The 21,923-nt window shown below is 39.5% G+C and overlaps 1 protein-coding gene across 4 annotated transcripts in view; it reads left to right on the forward strand.

The window, feature by feature from the left end:
- creb1b (cAMP responsive element binding protein 1b) overlaps positions 1–21,923 on the forward strand; it is an 80,984-nt gene that overhangs the window by 33,559 nt on the left and 25,502 nt on the right. For all 4 annotated transcript variants that reach the window (XM_059647052.1, XM_048534181.2, XM_048534183.2 and 1 more), the window contains 3 exons: positions 2,124–2,240; positions 9,091–9,234; positions 20,593–20,693. In XM_059647052.1, the coding sequence (XP_059503035.1) occupies positions 2,136–2,240; positions 9,091–9,234; positions 20,593–20,693 (350 nt within the window). In that variant the 5' untranslated portion in view covers positions 2,124–2,135. The remainder of the gene's footprint in view (positions 1–2,123; positions 2,241–9,090; positions 9,235–20,592; positions 20,694–21,923) is intronic.

A 21,923-nucleotide genomic window follows, 5' to 3' on the forward strand; every position in this document is an offset into this window, starting at 1 on the left:
ATACTGAAAGCTGTTTGAAAATCCATTGGAGCCCAAGGAAATAGTCCAACCCAAAAATGTAGACTGAAGAGCCTAGATCTGCTAAATGCAGTTGTTTTTGATATGTCAAAGATCAGGGTTCTGATAGCAGAAGATCTGCAAGTGTTTGTTAATTATCTTGCTATCAGAAAGGTTGTGGTTCCATGTATATAATGAACCAGTTGGTCTCAAGCAGAGTATGATAGTACCACTGCAATTGGTTCTGAAAAATACATGTTTGATGTATGCAGGACTTGGCTCAGCTTCCCCCCCACCTCTCTTCCCCCTTTTCCTGGCCCTATTCAGGATGCCACTTTCAACTCCAGCTTAAACTCCTGATTTCATTACTTTCGTACTGAGCACTGTGAGACCATAGGATCTTAGTAAATGTGTTCATGGTGTTGCAGTATTGCTTTGCATGTTGAATTCACTACCGGAAAACTCAAAGTGGTATGCTTGACTGAATTATTACTTGAACAGTCATGTTTACACGTTTTAAAACAAATAGCGATATTATTTTAAACTTGTGCACTTTATAGACAGGTGATGAAGCCAAAGAATCTTCAGCATACTGCACAGGAAACACTATGCGTGGATCTGTTTATAGTCCATTGCAGCTTTTTCAGAGTATAACTCTGATCTGTTGAAGTAATTCTGCCTGTGATTGTGGCATGGTTGCAGGTTTTTAAACGTGGTACAGTTTTTTTTTATTTGACTTTCACAAATAACTTCCTTCCTGTTACACTTGTATCTCGAATTAATATTCTGTTGCATTCCTCTCTCTATCTCTCAAACCTACTAATTAGATCTTGAGTTTCTCATTTTAGGTTTCTCTTTTAATTACAATGGAGATATGTTCCACTTGGTTTACCATGTCTTGAGTACACCATTTCAGAAAGAACAAATTAAATTTAAGGAGCAGATTTCAGCATTGAATGTTTCCTATGAGTTTTGACTTGTGTTATTTTTCGAGATTTTTTTTTGTCGCCTTGATACTGAGTCGGGAAAATTTAGGTTCAAATTTAGCCTGCTCAGAATTGGTGGGAGCCTGTGTCCACATCTGTTTCTGAGTTTAAAGTGGGAGGTTGGGGAGTTATGTGGGCATGAGAGCTTGTTTTAGAAAATATCCAGTGATTCAGGAGATGGCTCTGTAATTCAAACATGCAGGATGGTCACTTGAACCTGAAATTTAAAAGCCAATAATACATGAGAGTTCACCACCTTACACAAAAGAGAGAAACAGAGAAATAGCCTTAAATTAAAAACTGAAATATATTTGAGGCAGAAGAAATCTATCAATCTTGTACCTGTATGTTACATAGATTTACCAGCCTTTCATTGTATAGCTTCCAGTTGTATAGGAAAAACTCAGAATTAGACATACCATATTTATGCGACTGTCACAAGTCCAGTTAAAATACATTAGTGCATCTACTGAACATAAATTCCATTGCAATGGTGCAATGCAGGTATTCAGTCTCTAGTGGGGTGGGGGGAACCTCCCACTTAACATCTGATTCTTACACTGTTGTAAACAATTCTATAAGTACCAACTTTATGCCAGCAACATTGTTGGCATAATTCTTTGCTTTACACTCCCACTCTGCAGTTGTCGTGCCCCAAGAAACAAATCTGTTCAATATGTTGTCTCCCTGCCTCTCTCTTCTTAACCCAGAAATTCTCTCTTTCAAGTATACAATAAGTTTTTGTTTTATTTTGAAAATTACTATTAAACTTGTGTCCAGCAAGTATTCCAAATCACATAACCCACTACCTAAAAAGAAATCTCATTTCCGCTTACTTATTTTATCAGTTACGTTAAATAAATGTTGTCTGGTTATTGATTCTCATGCCAAAAGTAACAATTTCTCCTTGGGTGCTTGATTAATTCTCCTACCCGCCCATCATTTCAACGGCTCTCTTTAGTCCCCCCCATTGCTTCTTCTGTCTTAAGAAAAACAGTACTGGAATGTGCCTTCAGAAGTAGAAAATAGCAGACGTTGTCAAAAGCTTGCCAGAACACTTGAGAAGTGGGCACCTGCTTTTCCAATGTTGTACTGCCAACAATAGTGTGTTACTCAGGGCCTTTTTTTTTGGTGCTGCAGGTAAAGGAAGCAATGGATTCCAGTGCAGATGCTCAACATGGTGACACTCCAATTTCAGAAACGGAAACCCACCAACTTGCAGTTCCAACACAAGCACAGCTTGCAACTATTGCACAGGTATTTCTCAGTGTCCACAGCAAATGACATAAGTTGAGAGCACTGACCAACATGATTTTTGCTTGTTTTGTAGTTTGAGATTTCCCAAACATGGAATAACTATGAACTAACTGGTACATTGCCTATGGAACTCACCTTTCCCCTCAGGATGAGTTGCAAAATCTTCTTTCTGAGAAAGTTTGTTAATCACTGCCAGAGTGATAGTGCCACATTTGGTCATGTTTTCAGTAACCATGCCTATGAAGAGGAAAATCAAAACAAGTTCCTGCTTCTTGCAGATCCAGTAACAGATTCAGTAACAGAAGTACCGTTGTTTAGTCAGAATGCTATGGATTCCAATACTAATGGAGTGCTGCGGTGTCAGAAAGTGGTTATTTGAGTGAGACGTATTCCAAAATGGCCCCTCTTAAGTAAAACGTCTTGATGCAACTAATTCCATGCTCTTTCAAAAGTAATTTGTTATTAATTCAATTTTTCACACAAAAGTAAGAGGCTATTTCTTTTAAAAACCAAAAGAACTGTGATGCTATAAACCAGGAACAAAAAGTTGCTGGAAAAGCTCAGCAGGTCTGGCAGGATCTGTGAAAGAGAAAACAAAATTTAACGTTTTGGGTCCTGTTCTGTGGAAGGGTCACCGGACCTAAAACGTTTTATTTTATTACCCTAGCCCCTAAATCGCTTTAATCCCTCGTGACCAACATCATCACTGTCATGTATTTCTCTGTCCATCAGAAGATGAACTATGCATTCTTGTCATGACATCTCAGAGACAACCTGTTCATGTTGCTCCATTTTGTGCAGTAATTTGATTGTGAAAAGTTAAAGGATCGGCAATTTCCAGCACATTACAGGCGTACTTTGTAAGCTATAAAGTGCTTTAGCACACACAGAGATTGTGAAAGATATCTCATAAATTCAAGACTCTTGAGTGGACAGTAAGCACTGCAAGTAAGGACACTGTCTCCATTGTCACATATCTCCCTATCACTTACAATCTAGTCTCACTTGCCAGGGGTGCTGTCCATGGAGCCATACTAAAACATAAGTCATTGACCTCAGATGATGAGGAAAAAGACATTTGGGGTAAAAAATCATTATCACCAGACTGGACAGTCTCTGTTCATTTCCTAATGGGTGAAACAGGACAAACCTGCCCATAATTCATCATTAACTGAAAGAATATAAGTGCTACTGCAAATTGGTACTTGCTCAACCTTTTTGACAACCTTTACCTACTCTTAATCTTTTGTGTTAATTACTCCATGATTCTCACTGTTGAAATGCATCCTCAAACACCATAATTATTCAACTAAGACTTTCTGTCTCTTGAAACAAAAGCTGCTGTTTGTATACAGGCATATCTGGAGCTATGCTGTTTTTAGTGGTGGTATTAGGCATGCTCCCCATTGATTCCAAAATATAGTTACATTTTTGAATGTTTCATTGCCATCATGTGCCGTCGTGAAATTTCCAAACTATGTATCATGGAACAATGCTTGAAGATGGAGTCTTATTCTACTGTGCAGACAAGTCTAGTCAAGAACGGGCAAGACTTAGTTTGTTTAAAATATGAGGTAGATTGTGACTCCTCATCCTTCTCCAATACCTTTCATCTGTTCCCATCTCAATCAGGTTACACAAAGGTTGCTTTTACTCTTGTTTGTACACCCATATCTTGTGTATCTCCGGCCTGGTGTTGGTGACAAATGATCACTGCCCTCAACCTGAGGTTATACTCTGAGCCATGCCATTTGTATATCTCTGGGCAACATCATCCATGAACACAGGGCCAACTTCTAAATGTAGGCCGATGGCATCCAGCTCCTCTTTATTTATTCCTCATTCTCACCATAACCTTCATACTTATTTTCCTGTGAAAAGTTCTTGCTGCCTCAGTGTTTTATAAATAATTTTCTTCTTGTCTGAATTAATTGACAGGTGCTTTTCCCTGCATTTTTTTTATTCATTCATGGGATGAGGGCACCACTGACCTAGCAGCATTCATTGCCCATCCCTAATTGCCCAGAGGGCAGTTAAGAGTCTATCACATTGCTGTGGGTCTGGAGTCACATGTAGGCCAGACCAGGTAGGGATAGCAGGCTCCTTCCCTAAAGGACGTTAGTGAATCAGATGGATTTTTCCAACAATCGACACTGGATTCACGGTCATCATTAGATTCTTAATTCTAGATATTTATTGAATTCAAATTCCATCTGCTGAGGCCAGGTTCAAACCTGGATCACCAGAACATTGTCTGGGTCTCTGAATTAACAGTCCACTGATAATACCACTAGGCCATCACCTCCCATTGCATTACACCAGTGAATACCCTAATGGCAGATCATAGGCTGTGAAAGCACTTCAGGATATCCTGAGGTTATGAAGCTCAGTACAACATTTTCTTTGATTACTCAATATTGTGTGAAAAACTACACACTCCAATTCTTATTTGTTTTGCTGTGATCTTATTGTTAAATTGTCTCATTGTTTACAAATACCTCATTAGTTCAAATCTAAAAGCCCTTTTTGATCCAAATGTTTACTAATGTCCTCAAAATCTTGAAGCTAATTTTGTCTCTCAATGGTGAGAACTCTTGCTATACCAGAAAGAAAGCTGTTGCTGTCTCAGAGTTCTCTATTACCACATATCCTCACATTTTCACAATCCACTTTTTGTGCATCTCTGGTCCCTCTTTTATAATACAGCTACAAATAATTATTTGACGTTGAATTGCTTTTTGTAAATGGTTATTTTATTTTTTGAAATCACCACCACGTCTCCATCCTCAAAGCAAACTCTACTCAAAGGAACTCATCTCTGCCTTTTTGTCCCCCTTGTCTTCTATCTCTCTTTTTTTGTCTGTGAACATGTTATCACTTTCCACATTTGTGCCACCTATTCCTACAATCTCTCTTTGAATGGGGTTACTGCCTCCACAGTTTGCACCAGTCCCTTCTGCAGTTGCTGTTTGGATGTGTTACTGTGCTCATAAATTTTGGCTAAATTCGTTTGGAAGAAGTTACTTCTAATCCCACAGCACCAAAATGGTATGAAGAAATGTTTTTGACTGCAGTAAATTGTTGTCTCCATGTTACTTCTGTAACCTTTGACATAGAGGACCCAACTGTCCTCCACTAACCTGGCTGCTTTATTGCCCTGCTTTGTATTACTGCCCTAACTAGTTTCAACTCTTAAGTTGCAGCTAGCATGTGTCTCTCAAAGGCGTCTATTTCCCACCCCACAGCATCACCTCCAAGTTCCCCATTAAATCACTCACAGTCTTGTCCTTTCCCATATTCACATGATTATTTTTAATTTACAATTTCAACAGAACCGTAGAGTCCCTCCAGTATGCAATCAGGCCATTCAGCCATGCCAGTCTTCCAACGAGCATCCTACCCACTCCCTGTAACACTAAATTTCTCCTGGCCAACCCACCCAGCTCATCTTTGGATTGTGGGCAGAAAGTGGAGCACTCTGAGGAAACCCACGCAGAAACAAGGAGAATGTGCAAACTCCCCACACAGTCGCCTGAGGGTGGAATTGAAACCAAGTCCCTGGTGCTGTTAGGTAGCAGTGCTAACCACTGAGCCACCCCCATGTGCATGTATACTATGCTGCTATTTTTGTTGACACCTCTGTTGCCTGAGCTCTCTAACAGCCGATCTTGGAAGATAGACAACATTTTCCAGCCGCTCACCTAAAGGATTGAAGCTATGCTCATTGGCTCTGCAATAAGCACTCTATCTTCACCATTAATTCCATTTCCCTTTCCGGTTGCTTCCTTGCTCAGAGCCATGTTATCTGCATAATTGATGCCCTAAGACCATAACAACATCATGGTTGATACTGATAATCCTCAGCTCCAATTTTCCTGTTTTCTTCAACCCCTGCCCCCCCCATAACGCTTGATTCCCTTACTGGTTTAATAATCTTTCTATTTCAGAATATATTTTAACAACCCAGCCTCTACAGCCCTCTAGGTGTAAATGAAGTCCATATATTCACCACCCTCTAAGAAATTCTTCCTCACTCCTGCTTCAAATGGGCGACCTCTTATTCTGAGATTATGCCTCTGGTCCTAGACTGTCATGCAAGGAAAAACAACCTTTCTTCATTTATCCTGTCAAGTCCTCTAATGATCTTTTATATTTCAATAACGTCTTATTCTTGTTAATTATAATGCATATAAACCCAAACTAATCAACCTGTCCTCCTCATGAGATCCCCCCATACATAAGCATAGCCTAGCATACCTTCTCTAAACTGCCTCCAATGTCATTATATCTTTCCTTTGGTAACGGGTCAAAAACAGTTGTTTACAGTATCACAGCTGTGGTCTAACTAGTGTCCTGAATAGTTCTAGCTGGACCTCCCTAGATTCACACGCTGTTCCCTTTGAAATAAAGGCTAGCATTCCATTTGCCTTCCCTATTACCCGCTGAGCTTGTACGTTGGAATTTTATGATTTAAATGAGGATTGTTGGATCCCTCTGTACTTCATACGTTCTGCACTCTTTCTCCATTTACATGCCAAAGTGACTTCGTATTTCCCCACATTATATTCCGTCTGCCTAGTTTTTGCCCACTTGATCATCCTCACCACATGTCTTCCCACCTGTTTTTTGTCATCAGCGAAGTTGGCTGCAGTATATTTCAGTTCATTCCATCCAAGTCATTATAGATGCACCCAACTCTGGTCCCTGTGACATCCCTCCATTTATAGCTTGCCATCCTGAAAATACTCCCTTATCCCAACTTTGTTTTGTACCAGTTAGCCAAACCTCTATCCATTCTTATATACTGCCTCCAAAGCTGTGGTCTCTTTTCATATTAAGTAGCCGAATGTGTGGTGCGTTATCCTAATACCTTCTGACAATATCTTCTGTATTGTTTACACCGCTTCCCTTTCATATATCTTATCTATTACCACCTCAAAGAATTCCAATACATTTGGATTTTTGTAGGCATGATTTTTGCTTCCCAAACCTATGCTGACTTGCTTTGTCACCATCATACTGCATGGAAACATACCCATCAGCCCAACTCATCTGCACCAACCTGTCATCCCAATCTGACCTTGTCCCATATCCCTCTAAACAATTCCTAATCACATACCCATCTAAATGCCTTTTAAATGCTGTAATTCTACCGCCTCCTCCACTTCCTCTAGCAGCTTGCTCGATATGTGCACTACTCTGTGAAAAAGTTACCCCTTTGATCCTTTTTAAATCTTTCTCCACTCATGTTAAACCTATGCCCTTTAGTTTTGGTCTTGTGTTGTCAAGCATCAATGTCCTTCCACACAGTAAATGCTGGTGCAAAATATTCATTTAGTACCTCAACCATCTCCTGTGGTTCCACACACAAACAGCCATATTAATCTTTAAGGGACCCTATTCTCTTCCCCAATTATGCTTTTGCCCATAATATATTTATAAAATCTGATTGGATTTTTCTTAACTATTTACCAAAGCTATCTCATGTCCCTTTTTTGCCCTCCTGATTTCCCTCAAGTACACCCCTACTATCTTTATTCTCCTCCCGGGATTCATTCGATCCCGGCTGTCTATACCTGACACATGCCTTTCTCTTAACCACAGCCTCAATTTCTCTCAACATTCAGAATTCCCTTCACCTCGCAGCCTTGACCTCCACACTAACGAAAATATACTATCTCTGGACTCTTGTTACCTTCTTCATAAAGGCTTCCTCCTGCCTAACCATCCCTTTACCTGCAAATAACCTCCCCCATTCAATTCTTGAAAGCTCCTGTCTAACATTGTCAACATGGGCTTTACTCCAATTTAGAACATTTAACTTTTAGATCAGGTCTATCCTTCACAGTAAATATTTTTAAACTATAGAATTACGATCACTTGCCCCAAAGTGCTCCCCCACTGACACCTCAGTTGCTTGCCCTGCCCTATTTCCCAACAGGGACGAGTATTGCTCCTTCTCTAGTAATGCATCCACAAATCAAATGAGAAAGTTTTATTGAATGTACTTAACACATTCCTCCCCATCCAAGCTCTTAACACTATGATGGTCCCAGTCAGTTTGGAAAGGTAAAATTCCCAATCATTACAATCATATTGTGTATTTCTAAACGCTCAGACATTACAAAACATGTCAAACCATATGAATAACATTTTCCAAATGTTGGATGTTAAGCTAACTGGCCTGTAGTTACCTGTTTTTTGTCATGTTCTCTCTCTTTTTTTTAAAAAGTAAATGTGTTACATTGGCAACTTTTCAATCCTCTGTGACTTTTCCAAAATCTAAAGATTTTTGGAAGACTGCTACCGCTGCATCACAGTACCTTTGTAGCTGCTTCTTTTAATATCCTAGGATGCATCTCATCAGCTCCAGTTTGATCCCAAGTTGTTTGTCTACTGTGTTCCCCCTGTGCATTCTTCAGCTTATCTACCACCGAACCCTTATCTATGCCATTGCTTCATTTAATCATTCCAATGTATTCCTGGACAGCCTCTCAACCTGTCTTCATTATTCGTCTTATCATAAACTCACCACAGCCTTTCCAATGTTTATTTTTGAATAGCTTGTATTTATATTGTGTATCGTTGAATAAAAACAATTGATGCTGGACCCAAGAAGGACAATTGAATGGATTAACATGCATCAGTACAGATCAGAAACCAGAGGAACACTTCCTTGAAGAGTGTTTGTATACATGTTCTTAAAATTTCATTAAAATTAAATAGATTCTTTTGTACTTCGCATGTTTTTCTCCTATGCAGCGTCTAATATTTGGATGGAATGCTTTAAATTATTCTTTCTAATGTGAATTAAATGCAGTAATCAAGTTCTTATATTTGATATTTACAGGTAACCATGCCTGGAATCCAGTCAACAACAAGTCCAGCGGTAACTTTGGTGCAGTTGCCAAATGGGCAGACTGTTCAAGTCCAAGGAGTTATTCAGGCAGCTCAGTCCTCAGTCATACAGTCTCCTCAAGTTCAGACTGTCCAGGTGGGTCCCACATTATGCTACAAAGTGTGTACCATTTTTATCCAGATTTGAAACCTGTTTATCAAGCATGACAAATCAGTTTGTTTGAAGTGCAGCCTGTTAGCATCTAAACAGGAGGCTTTTGCTTAAACCTGGGTAAATGTGCAGTCCACAGGTGAGTAAACAAGGTTTCAGTTTGTTTTTTCTGTTTGATTTGCACTATTTAAATTTTTCTAGTTATTGTCCATCCAAGATTTATTTTGGATTTTTTTTAACCATAAATAAGTCCAATAGATTTTGTTTTTTCTTTAGGCCTCTGCTTCTTTTTGAACTTGTCCAACAAATTACTTGATTTATAAGATGTACTGCATTCTCGAATTATTGTACAACTGATACACTTTCTTTTGTTTGAGTGGCGTTCATTTATCAGAAATGCTTGAGACTATAGATTTTGCATCCAAGTATTTGATCTTGAACCCTCTTGAAATTTCCCAGGGGCTGCTATTTTGGTTTCATTTACCCCTTCATTAGGTGATGTAGTCACTGAACCTTCTCTATTTGTGTTGATGTATGGAGAACTTGAACTCTCCCAGAAGTAGATTGAATGAATTCATCAATATCTTCAATTTTCAAGTTCTCCAATAAACTTAAAGTCATAACACAAGGAGAGCGCTAATCTCATAGACGCTGCAACACTTATATAAATTGCTAGACATAAGTTAGGAACAAAATCTTTGTTAAAAGTAAACAGAATTTTATACATACAAAGCACTCATCGAAGCATACTTTCTGTCGACTGGAGAATTCATTGTATGTTTTGCCTTAGTACAACTACTGCATCACATTAATTGATAGTATTTTATGATATATTCATAGCTTTGAGATGTGATAACCGCAAATCCAAATCTTTGAAAAAGAACTGTACAATGTTAAGTTATGCAATTTACTTAATGTTCAGGACAAATAGCCTCAAACTCCTGCAGCTTTAATCTGGGACTCCACATTGATGTGCCAGGAATCTTCTGCTTCAGTTTTTCCTGCTCCTAATAAGATGAGTAAGACTACTACTCCAATCACACATTCTTTCCCAACTTTGCTGATGATTCACAATCGATAGCAAGTTCGAGAGAGAATTGGCTTGTGAGTAAATGGAAATGGCTTGTTGTCATTTCTTTCCATTCTGTTGAGCAGACAAGTGTCTTCTCAGTATTTGCCCCAGTGAGTGGATTTTTTCTGAGGCTATTGGGAGAAGGTTCACCCTGCCTCAGTGTTTCTTGGGGCTTCTTGAAAGATTATCCCTTGGCCATTGTACAAAGGTGAACACAAAATAACATTGTTATAACTATTATCCTAAAGGTAGCCTAAGAACTCTTAGAAGGCTAAGCTAGACAATATTATCGAATTAGCATTCTGGTCATTTGCGATTTTCCGCATCCATAACAAAGTAATTCATGATGACGTTCAGATCTTTCGCACAGTGAGACATTTCATTTTCAATGATAGCTTCATCATAAAACTTTTTGTCATTTTGTTGTGAAAAATGACTATCCCACATGACGAGCTGACTCCCAGCCAAGATTTAGCATGTTTTAAATTTGTTGGTCAGTGTAATACCTTTAACAAGCTGCTGGTGAGGATTTGTATCGGCGGACTTCATCTTGAGGCATTTGTATGGTGAATCAAGGTTATGTTCAGTGCTCGAAGCAATCCTGTTTCATTGAACAGAACATAACTGCTGTCTACAGTTTACAGTAATAATAGTTTGCTTAATACTTTTGGGATTTTTACAATGGCAGTGGAACTAGACTGAGCACAGCTTAGATGCAGTTTATGTATTCTAATGTAGAGCGCAGAAACAAAGTGCTCTGTTTATTTGGGCTATACTGGTATTTATCCTCTGTACAAGTCTTCCACCCGACTTCAGCTATTCTTAATGACATATTCTTGTGTAGTTCTCCCTTGTGTTTATCTAACTTTCTTTTAAATGCAGCTGTGCTATTTTCCCCAACTACTCCTTGGGTGAATACATCCTATGGTCGATTTGGAAGAACTCCATGGTCCAGATGTTCATTATTTCACTCGCCTCTGTGTGCGCTATGACAGGTTGATGAGTAAGCGTGGGTGGAGAGGAGGAGATGGTTAGCACAGTAAACTTGCATTACATAAACATTTGGAATTACTTACTGGCATAAACAAAACAGAACCAAAAATTGGTAAAGCTAAATTACTGCAGGTAACTCGCTTCCCTTGGTTCTGGTGCGGCATGCTTTCCCTAGTGTGATTTTTTTTTTGTTGTCTTATTTTACCTGCCTTGAAATCACTTTTTTTATCTATTTGTGATCTGTTGAGATTATTTAATTTTAATTACACCAGTTTGACATTTTTCCTTTTTTCCATTCTACCCTGATGTAATTTTCAACTTTCTTGACTCCTTTAGCTTCCATATTACAATGCATGTAACAAACCCAGTTAAATTATAATTTCTGACTAACCAGATTTTATTAGCACAGGCAAGATGGAAACAAAACTGTGAATGATTTCATTGAGCAGAATAGGGGGATCTCAGAAACCTACAGCATTCTAAACGCAGGAGGGATATTTCCATTAACCTCAGGAATCCAGAATGGGGTCACAGTTTTATGATTGTGTGGTAGGCCATTTAGGGTGAAATGTGGAGAACTTTTTTTTCCTGGAGAGTGGTTGGTAGAAATCTCTCCCACAGGAAGTAGTTTAGACCAAAATGTTTTCAGGAAGGAGTTTGATATAGTTCTTGGGGTTAGAGGGATTATAGAGTATGGGGAGAAAAGGGAGCAGGGTACTGAATTGGATGATCAGCCATGATCATGTTGAATGGCACAGCAAGCTTAAAGGCTAAATGGCTGCTTGCTATTTTCAATGTTTCTGTGAAGATGTTGTGGTTAGTGTGCAATGGGAAAAGGGATCTTGTGAGGTTCATCAGGAAAGCTGCATATCCACAGGGTAGTAGCAAAATATTAAAAGGGTCAAGATGGTGATTATGATGCGAAGCTGTTGATGGAGTTGTGTATGAATTAGAATTTGAGATCAAAAAGAAATGCATTTTGGAGTCAAGCCCTCAGGCAGAAACGGTGTTGGCTCAAAGAAGGGAATAAGTAACCTTAGTGGTAGACCACAAAAGCTTTGAAGCTTAGCTCAGTTTCATGGAGAGCAATAAGGTTGCACACTATTTGCTATTGAACTTAGATGTAAGTATTAAAAGAAAAAATTGTCATGTGAATATCTTATGACCCACTGTCTCATGTATAGGATTTATATCACAGATATTCACCATGCAGGACGTGAATATTGGCCCAATATGTGTCTGTCAGGTGAGAAAGCTATCCTACCTAATCCCATTTTCCAACTGTTAGTCCAGAGTTTTGTAGGTTGTGACATTGGTCAGTATGCTGGTGTTAAATGCAATGAGTAATTCTGTCTTAACCGCCCACTCAGGCAGTGAACTCCACGTAGGCAAAAGCCTGGGTCAAATAGTTCTCAACTTGCCTCCTAAATCTTTTGCCACTTCACTTTTAAATCATTGATTCCTGATTGTTGATCTCTTTGCTAGCAGAAACAATTATTTCCACTGACACATTCGGGGTCCTCATAATTTTATACATTCAGTAAATCTCCACCTCTTCTTTTGCAATGAAAACTGCCCCAACCTGTCTAATCACTTCTCATAGCTAAAATTATCCATTCCTATGCTCTGTCTTGTAATCACATCTTACCATGTGATCAGACTATGAATTGTATGCAAGCTGTGACCTAACTTGTTTTTAGCAGAGTTGTGGCATATCCCCTCTCAAACTAATGAGGTGTTGTCATATATGGTGAGCAAATTAGAATTGCACACTCTATCTAAGATCCAGGATATTAGCCTTTTACTGTTACTGAGGTGATTTCCAGGAGCTGACTTCACTCCCTTAACAGCTGTGTTAGGCATTAAATAGTTTATCTTGACACAACATAAATGTCTTCTTCCATCCAGAGTGGCGTTGGGTCGAGGATCCATTAATTTCAAAAATGTGGATTGGCAGGTGGATGTGAGAAAGGATTGAAAGAAATATACTTTCTTGTTTTGTAACTGCCTTTCATGAGTCCAAGCATCAGATGGTAGTGCGAATAGGGTGACAGTTTCATTTTTGCTCTGTCTTTATCCACATACATCATGATCCACTGGCTTTTGGATTTTAGATATTTGGTAATTTATCCAAATGCTGTTTCTTCAAAATGTCTGCTGAATATGCTGTAAAAGTGCCATTTTGATCCTGTGTTGAATTGCTATATGTTGACTTGAAGTCTGAAGATTTTTATCAGGACGTAATGTTCAAGTGACCCTATCTATGTTCAGTGGTTGGCTCGGCAATTCATTAAAATTCCATAGCCATTTAAGATATAGTCAAACCATTTTGATTTGCTCAAACATCCCAGGATGCTGCTCAGGAATGTTCATAAACAAAATTTGATACAAGCCACTTAAGAAGGACAGATGAAAGGCATCTTAAAGAAGGAGAGAGAGAAAGACATAGAGATTTGGAAAGGTTTAGGATAATGGTTTGAGAACTTTAGCGTCTAAGCAGCTAGTACTATATATGCAGAAGATTCGGTGTTATTATCAAAGAAGTACCAGAGGCTAGAACTGGAGGAGTGCAGAGAACTGAGTATTTGGAGGACTGGAAGAGGTTTCATAGAGAGGCATGAGGAATTGGAATTGGAAAACAAGGTAAGTTTTTAAAGTTGAGATGTTGCCTGATTGGCTCCCAATGTAAGGTCCAGCGCAAATACCATCTCCAGCTGTTTGCAATCGCAGTTCAAGGAGGGCTTCTGGTGTGTAATGAAATCTAATGGTTAGCTATTATCTTTATCTTAAGAGGAGTAGGCCGTTCAGCCCCTCAAACCCTCCCTGCCAATGAACAAACTCATGGCTGAGCAGACCTGAGAAGCTGAATGGCCTACTCCTCCTATTTCTTACATTCTTGAGTTGCTTTCTGCTTTCAAGCTGCAAATTACAGGCTCATTGTAAAGTAAATGACTTCAGTATATCATTCTACAGTGCCACACTCAACATCTCTTACAAAAATGAATTTCCTGGGCTAATGGGTAATGAATTCTGATAGCATCATGCAGATTTTTGGAGGTGAGTGAAATATTTTCACTGCCTCTTGAGAAGTCTTCAATACCACCTGCATATCTGTTGAGATCAGGATCTAATATGACAAACTCCATTAGGTTCACCTTTCGGCAGTTGTAATGTGCCCTTTGGTATTCTTCAGGTTTCTAGATGTCAGAGAAAGATGCAAATAAGAACATGGTCGAAACCGTTTTTTAATGGTGTTAACTGTACGTTTTTCAACTGGGCCTCACTGATGGTTCACATTAATCAGAATCAGATGATTGTGCATTCCAAATTTCCACTTCATATACTAAACACAATCTAACTTGACATTCCTAGGCAGTACTGAGGAAATGCAGCATTGCCAGAGGTGGCATCATTTAAGGTATTGAGCTACCTGGTCATTTGCACCTGAAATATCCCATGGCACTATCTTGAGGCAGTGTTGGTGAATTCTTGCCAGTGTCGTCTTCAATATTTACCCTTTGCCCAACATCTCCAAAGGATAAGATTCTCTTTGTTGTGCAGGTAATATGTTGCATCTGTAGTATTTAGGAGCTGATGGGCACCAATATGTTCCATGGCAGAGTTTGTTTCAATTTTCTTAACTGATTGTATGGGTCTAGAGGGAACGTTGACCTCATCTGCAGCAAATGTTGGCTGGCTGAGGAACTTTGGCTCTGAGTTGATAAGCTGGAATCTTACCTGTGGACACTGCAGTCCATCAGTATGGGGTAAATGTACCTATCATTTCAGGGGATAGTCACACCTCAGTTTTAATTGATCAGTTTAATCCATGGTCAGAGTCAAGGTGTTGTAACTGTGAGGCAGGTATAGGATTCCAGTGTTTTAGCTTTGGTCAAGCCTCAGCCTGTTTTTTCCTCCTCTAGGTACCAGGTTCTTGCGGTCAGTGCGGGTGAGGACAGACTGCATTGAGAATGAGTGAACCAGCTGCAGCATTGTTGTCCAGAGTGCCATTCAAGTGGATGAAGAAAAGACTAATGTGTTTACAATAGGGAACAGCAAAGTTAGGAGAATAAATAGTTCTCTGCCTCAAAAAGAGTGTCCCAAACTTTGTTGCCTATCTGGTGTGAATGTTCAGGAGGTGTCTTCTTGTCTGGACTACAATTTGAAGTGGGATGGGATGGAAAGTCATCCATGTAAGTTCCTACCTATGTTGGTAAAGGAAAGAGGCTCTGAGGGATTGAGAGCAGTTTGGGGCTCAATGAAGAACCAGAACCAAAAAGGCAGTAATCTCTGGATTACTACCTCAAGCATGCACAAATTGGTACAATGTTAGTAAGATTACAGAGATGAATGCATGGCTCCAAGATTGGTTTGGGAAAAATGGGTTTGAATTGCTGGATGTTGGCACAGTAGTGGGGAAAAGAGAAAGATATTTATGTTGGATAAGCTTCATTCAAATCATGCTGGGATCAGTGTCCTGGTGCATCATGTAGTTAGGTTTTATAAATAGGGATTTAAATTAATTCATTTGTGGGTGGAGTTTTCAATTGGTTAGTGTTATTTTACAAAATCAAAAACTAATGAGAACAGAAGCACAAGGTATTGAAGAGATGATCGATAATTAATGTAACATGAAGTAGTAGAACATCTGCACTCTTCTGAGCATAAATTAGAACCAAGTGCAGCAGAAATTAGAACTAAAGTCCAAGCCCAAGCCCCTCTACAATGCTGCATGCACGCATTCACATAATGAGGTACTTAAAATAACAGCAAAAGCGGAAATAAATGATTCTGGCTTGATAGACGTTATGGAGGTACGGTCGTAGGGTGTTGGGTGCGTGAGGGTATTCAATGTTCCAGAAGAATAAGCAAAAACCAAAAGGAGGTAGGGCAACTTTATTAATAAAGGAAGATGTGAGTGCACTGGTCAGCATTTTAATCAAAAATGTGCAATAAATCGTGATGTGGAATAAATTTGGGTGGGAATAAGAAATAGCAAGAGAGCAAATCATGAGTAGGGATCATCTATCGTCACGGAAGAGCTGCATCAAAGAACAAGGTATAAAATGAAAAGCAATGGAAGAGTGTAGGAAGGGTGCTCCAGTTGTCATAAGTAATTTTAATTGTGAATTAGCTGGAAAAGTCAGATGTACATGTGTAACATGGAAGCTTGTAGAATGCATCAGGAATTGTTTCTTTTGAGCAGTGCATTGGAACAGGTTATTTTAGAACCATCAACATGTAATGCAGTAAGATTAATAAGGGGTCTTGTAGTTAAGATCCCCTAGGATGGTAGCAATCGCAACGTGAAAGAATTTCAAATTCAGTTTGAAGGAGAGCAGCCAAGGTTTCAAACCAGCGTCCTCAACTTTAAATAAGGGCAGTTACAGAAGTATGAAAAAACCGTTGTCTAAAGCTGGCTAGTGAAATATGCTAAGAAGAAGGCTGTATTTCATAACACTCAGCAAAAAGTGTTCCAGTTAAAAGACTCAGTGTGAAGGATGTCGCACTGTGGTTAACAAAGGTGGAGAAGGAGAGTTTATAGAATGGAATATAGAACAGTACAGCACAGAACAGACCCTTTGGCCGAACTTTTACCCGAAACCTAAGGTCTATCTAACCTCTTCCCATACTTTATACTGTCATCCATCTGCCTTTCTAATAGCCGCTTAAATGCCCCTAATGAGGTCAGCTACACCACCCTCTCCAGCAATGCATTCTACACCCCTACCACTCTGAGTAAAGAACCTATCTCTGATGTCTCCCCTGTATCTACCTCCACTCAGTTTAAAACTATGCCCTCTTGTAATAGCTGCCACTATCCGAGGAAAATGTCTCTGGCTGTCTACTCTATCTAGACTTCGGATCATTTTATACACCTCTATCAAGTCACCTCTCATCCTTTGTGATTCTAAAGAGAAAAGCCCTAGCTTTCTCAAACTTTCCTCACAAGACCTTCTCTCCATTCCACACAAGATCCTGGTAAATCTCCTCTGCACCTTTTCCAACGCTTCCACATCTTTCCTGTAATGAAGAGATCAGAACTAGACACAATACTCCAGATGTGGCTGAACCAGGCTTTTGTTCAGCTGGAGCATAACTTTATGGCTCTTGAACTCAGTCCCTCTGTTATTTCTAGTCAAAACCTAAGGCATACAAAGCAAAAACAAGTGATAGTGTATAGGATTGGAATTTATTTTAGAAACCAGCAGTATTTGACTAAAAAGCTAATAAAGAGGGAGAAAATTTATTAAGAATGTAAATTGGCAAGAATAGAAAAAGAAGCAGCAAGAACTTAATTGGGGAATCTAGAAAGTAAGAGAGTGACTAAAGTAAGCGTTGGGCCTCTTGGAGGATGCAACTGGGAATTAATAACTGAATATGGAAATTGCAGATTATTTCAACCGATATTTTGCATTTGGCTCCACAGTGGAAAATACTGTAAAAGTCTGGAAAACACCTGTACAGGTGCTCATGGTTAAAAAGATCTTCGAAAAGTCTCAATCTGAGGGGATAAAGTATTTAACCAACTCATGGAACTAAAGGCAAACAAGTAACTGGGACCTGATGGCCAGCTTCCAAGGGTATTTTTGGAAGTGGCTGCAGAGGCCATGGAGGCATTGGTTGAATTTAAGGGGTTACAGAAGATTGGACAACTGCTAACGTGATATCCCTGTTCTAAAAGGAAGGGAGGAAGCAGAAAAATAGAGGCTAGTTAACCCAACTTCTGTCATTGGGCAAATGCTAGAATCCATTATTAGGGCCACAACTCACTGGCATCGTGCATTGGAAATCAAACCCTACTTCCTGTAGTTGTTAAAGTTTACTAGATTTTCAGGCCCAGGTTGGCAGACAGCGCTACTAGGTTCTTGTATGTAACAAGAATTACTATTTATTTCAAATAATTAGACTCTAGCTACAGATAAACAGCTGTGTACCATCACCTAGAACTCTACCAATTGAAGGACTCATCCTTCATCCTTATATAACATCCTTATATGTTCCCCCTTATAAGTAAATAGACATAGGACAACAAAAAAAGTGGGTTATGGGTGGAAGGCAATCTGAACAGCCGTTGGTGATCTTTGTTCACAGAATCTGTTAACCAAAATGATCTGGTGATCAAACATGCTGCTGCTTGGTCTTTTTTCTTTTCAGATGCTTCCACTGGTTTGCCAGAGATGCAGGGTGATTGGTATACTATAGAAAGTCTTTGTCTTACTGACCAGATATCACAGCTTGCAGCAACTGCTGAAGGAAAGATAAACTGGCTGTCTTCAGGCTTAAAGTGGCTTTTACTGTGGAGAACAGAGAGCTCTTGAGCACCTGGTTTCCTGAAGGTGCCTCTCTGTCTTATTAACAACCACAAACTGTTCAGCTACCGGAAAATCAATCGCATTGTTGTTGGCACACAGAAGACCTTTGCCATTGATGACTGGTCACTTGTCCACAAACCAGTCTGCTGTTTATAGTCTAACAAATCTTCACCTGTACACAGCCCTTGGCTTCAGTCTGCCTGAAAACGCTGCTGTAATCACAGCTGTATAAACGGTGTTTGCAATGTGTGTCATGTTAGTGTACCGCTTTTAAGTTATTCAGAATTTTCTTGAGATCTCTGGTTTTAAAACAAGCCTTTTAAAAGAAAAAGTGCCGTTAGAAAAACTTACTGCAGTCAAACAGATACTATGTTTGACAAATTTGCTAGATTTCTTTGAAGATGTATCAAGCACAGTTGATAGAGGGACCCCAGTAGATCCATTGTATTTGGATCTCCAGATGTATTTGATAAGATACCCTGTAAAAGGTTATTGCGCAGGTTAGAATCATGGTATTGTTAGTGATGTATTCACATGGGTGGAAGATTGGTTAACATGCACCTTATTAGGGATTAATACGTTTTTCAGATGGGAACAGCGTTATTACTGGAGTGCACTTGGATTAGTCATCGGGCCTCAATTATTTATGATCTGTAGTAAATGATCTGGAGGAAGTGTAATGTGTCTCAAAATTTGCTGATGATACAAAACTAGCTAATAGGGCATGATGAGGAATCTGCAAGGGGTAAAGGTTGCATGAGTGAGCAAAAAATTGCAAGATGGAATTTAATACAAGCATGTGTGGGATCATGCACTTTGGCAAGAAGAATCAAAAGCAGACTAAATGGAAGGAGACTCCAAAAATTGTAGTGTAGTGCAGTGTGATTTGAGTGTTGTGCATGAAACACAAATGTTAGCATGCAGGTGCAGCAAGGAAGTAAGAAGGCGAATGAAATGTTGGTCTTTATGGCTTGAGGGTTGGAGTTTGAAAATGGGGAAGTCTGTTACAACTGGGGAACAGAGGGTTGTTGAGGCTTCTCTAGGGGTACTGTGCAGTTTTGTTCCTTGTACACCGGAAAGGGTATATTGGTTTTGGAGAGAGTTCAAGAGATTCACTAGCCTGATTTCTGGGATGGAGGGGTTGAGTTATGAAGCACAGTTAAACAAGTTAGGCCTTTATTAGGCCTTTATTCATTTGGGTTTAGAAGACTGAGGGATGATCCTGTTGAAACATACAAGTTTCTAAAGGCCTTGACAGTGTAGATGTTGAGATGACGTTTCTATTAGTCAGTGTGCCTTGAACTAGTGGACATAGTCACAGAATAAAGGAACACTCACTGAAACTGGGATACATTGGAATTTCTTCTCCCGGAGGTTAGTGAAATCTGGAATTCTGTACCCCAGAGAGTTGTGAAGGTTATATCACTGAAAGTATTTAGAGGAGTGAGTAGATGTTTGAAATATCAGGAAGTTGAGGACTCTTGATGAGTTGGCATGAAAGACCTATTGAGGCATGGGACAGATCAACCATGGCCTTGTTGAATATCAGGCCAGGCTTAAGGGGCAGAATGGCCTACTTCTGCTTCTATTTCATGTATTTCCATTACACAGCTGTTGAAGAGACCTTGCTAAGAAAAATTTGCTGCTCTATTTCTATGGTGACTGTGGCTCTGCTTGAAAGGTGCTTCTCTAGCTATAAAAGGTGGTGTGATTCTTAGAAGTTATAAAATATGCTATGTAAATACAAGGGGTTTTTTCTGTTATAGAGCATACAATTCTTTAGAAAAATATCAGTTGCCAAGTTCTTGGTTTTAAGACATCTTATACTTAATCTGGCCTTGTTCTGCAAACTGCAATTTAGCCAATAAACTATTATTGTTGAGTATTTTCTTTGGGGCTAAATTATAAACTGAAAGGAAACAAAGTAGACAGGAAGGAAACTGAGATTTTTCTTTGTTTCAGATCTCTACTATACCTGAAAGTGAGGACTCCCAGGAGTCTGTGGATAGCATGACTGACTCGCAGAAACGTAGAGAAATTCTATCAAGACGGCCTTCATACAGGTAACAGCTGATATGAACGGTTTAGGGAGCACAAACAACTAAAAGTAATTGGAGTACATCATTCCAACCAATAGCACTATGCTGCAAGATTGCACATTTTTTAAAACATTACTTGCATATGAAACAAATTAAATAATGCAAATGTGATTTAAGTTAACATCAGAGTTAAAAGAATAAAACCACAAGATTCTACCACTTTGAACAAACAATAGGGCAATAATTCAGTGCACAAAGCATGTACAACTTCATTCCAACAAATGGATTGTGCATTGTGATGGAATGCTTCATAGCACATATCAAGAGAGAGCCCACAGATTTATCTGCATCTCTTCCCAGACATTCATGAAATAGGGCATCAAATTTCATTAAACTTCACAGACTGATGACAGTTCTCCACGTTTGCTGATCTGGCCTTGCAACTCCCTCTCGATTTGCACCTTTGTGGACTCCCTTAACTACTACTATTTGTAGTCTATCCTGCTACTTTCCTGGGTCCATGCTTCTCTGGCGTCAGAACTGCTCTCTGGTACTCATTTAAGGATGGAACTCCAGCTTCTCATCTTCAGTTGACCTCACCAAGCCAGCCCTGCACTTGGTTCCATCAACACCACACTCTCAACCCACCACCACTCTCCCCTCTCGAGTTCCAATCTTGCTCAGTTACATCGAGAAAATTATGCTTGGGCACTATTCAGCCACACTCTCTCTCAGGTGCACCTGAAAGTACTAATGCTTGGAGGCCCCTTCCAAACACTTCATGCCTTCCCTGACACAGAGCCAGTGATCTTCCCACTTTCTCAGGTCCCTGGGATTACTGAATTATGACTCCAACTGTTAGCTGTCCGCTAATTCCTAGAACTATTTCCTGAGTAAACTCTCAGAGCACTGAGCCAGCGAACTGTTCTCGACTCTTCAGCAAAACCCACCTACACAGAAACTGTCATTCAGTTGCCATGTCAGCTTGAACAGATGTCACACTCCTAAAACAGTCTATATCTCTCTCCTCCAATAAGATATATCCTTTGAACTCTTCTTCAATGCCCCCCAAACTGGTACTGAGTGACTTATTGGAAGATTTGCAATAAGTCCTTTTCCCTTTTGCCTTAAATGTTGCCGCATAGCAACTTTTGGAACTTCCTCTGCTATGATTGTGGCCTTTCACAGGGAATGCTGGCTTGCTCAATGGAAAAATTGTGGATATGACGAGAGAATTTCATAAGTGTGCGACTG

This window comes from Stegostoma tigrinum, chromosome 7 (genome assembly GCF_030684315.1).
Source record: "Stegostoma tigrinum isolate sSteTig4 chromosome 7, sSteTig4.hap1, whole genome shotgun sequence".
NCBI lineage: Eukaryota > Metazoa > Chordata > Chondrichthyes > Orectolobiformes > Stegostomatidae > Stegostoma > Stegostoma tigrinum.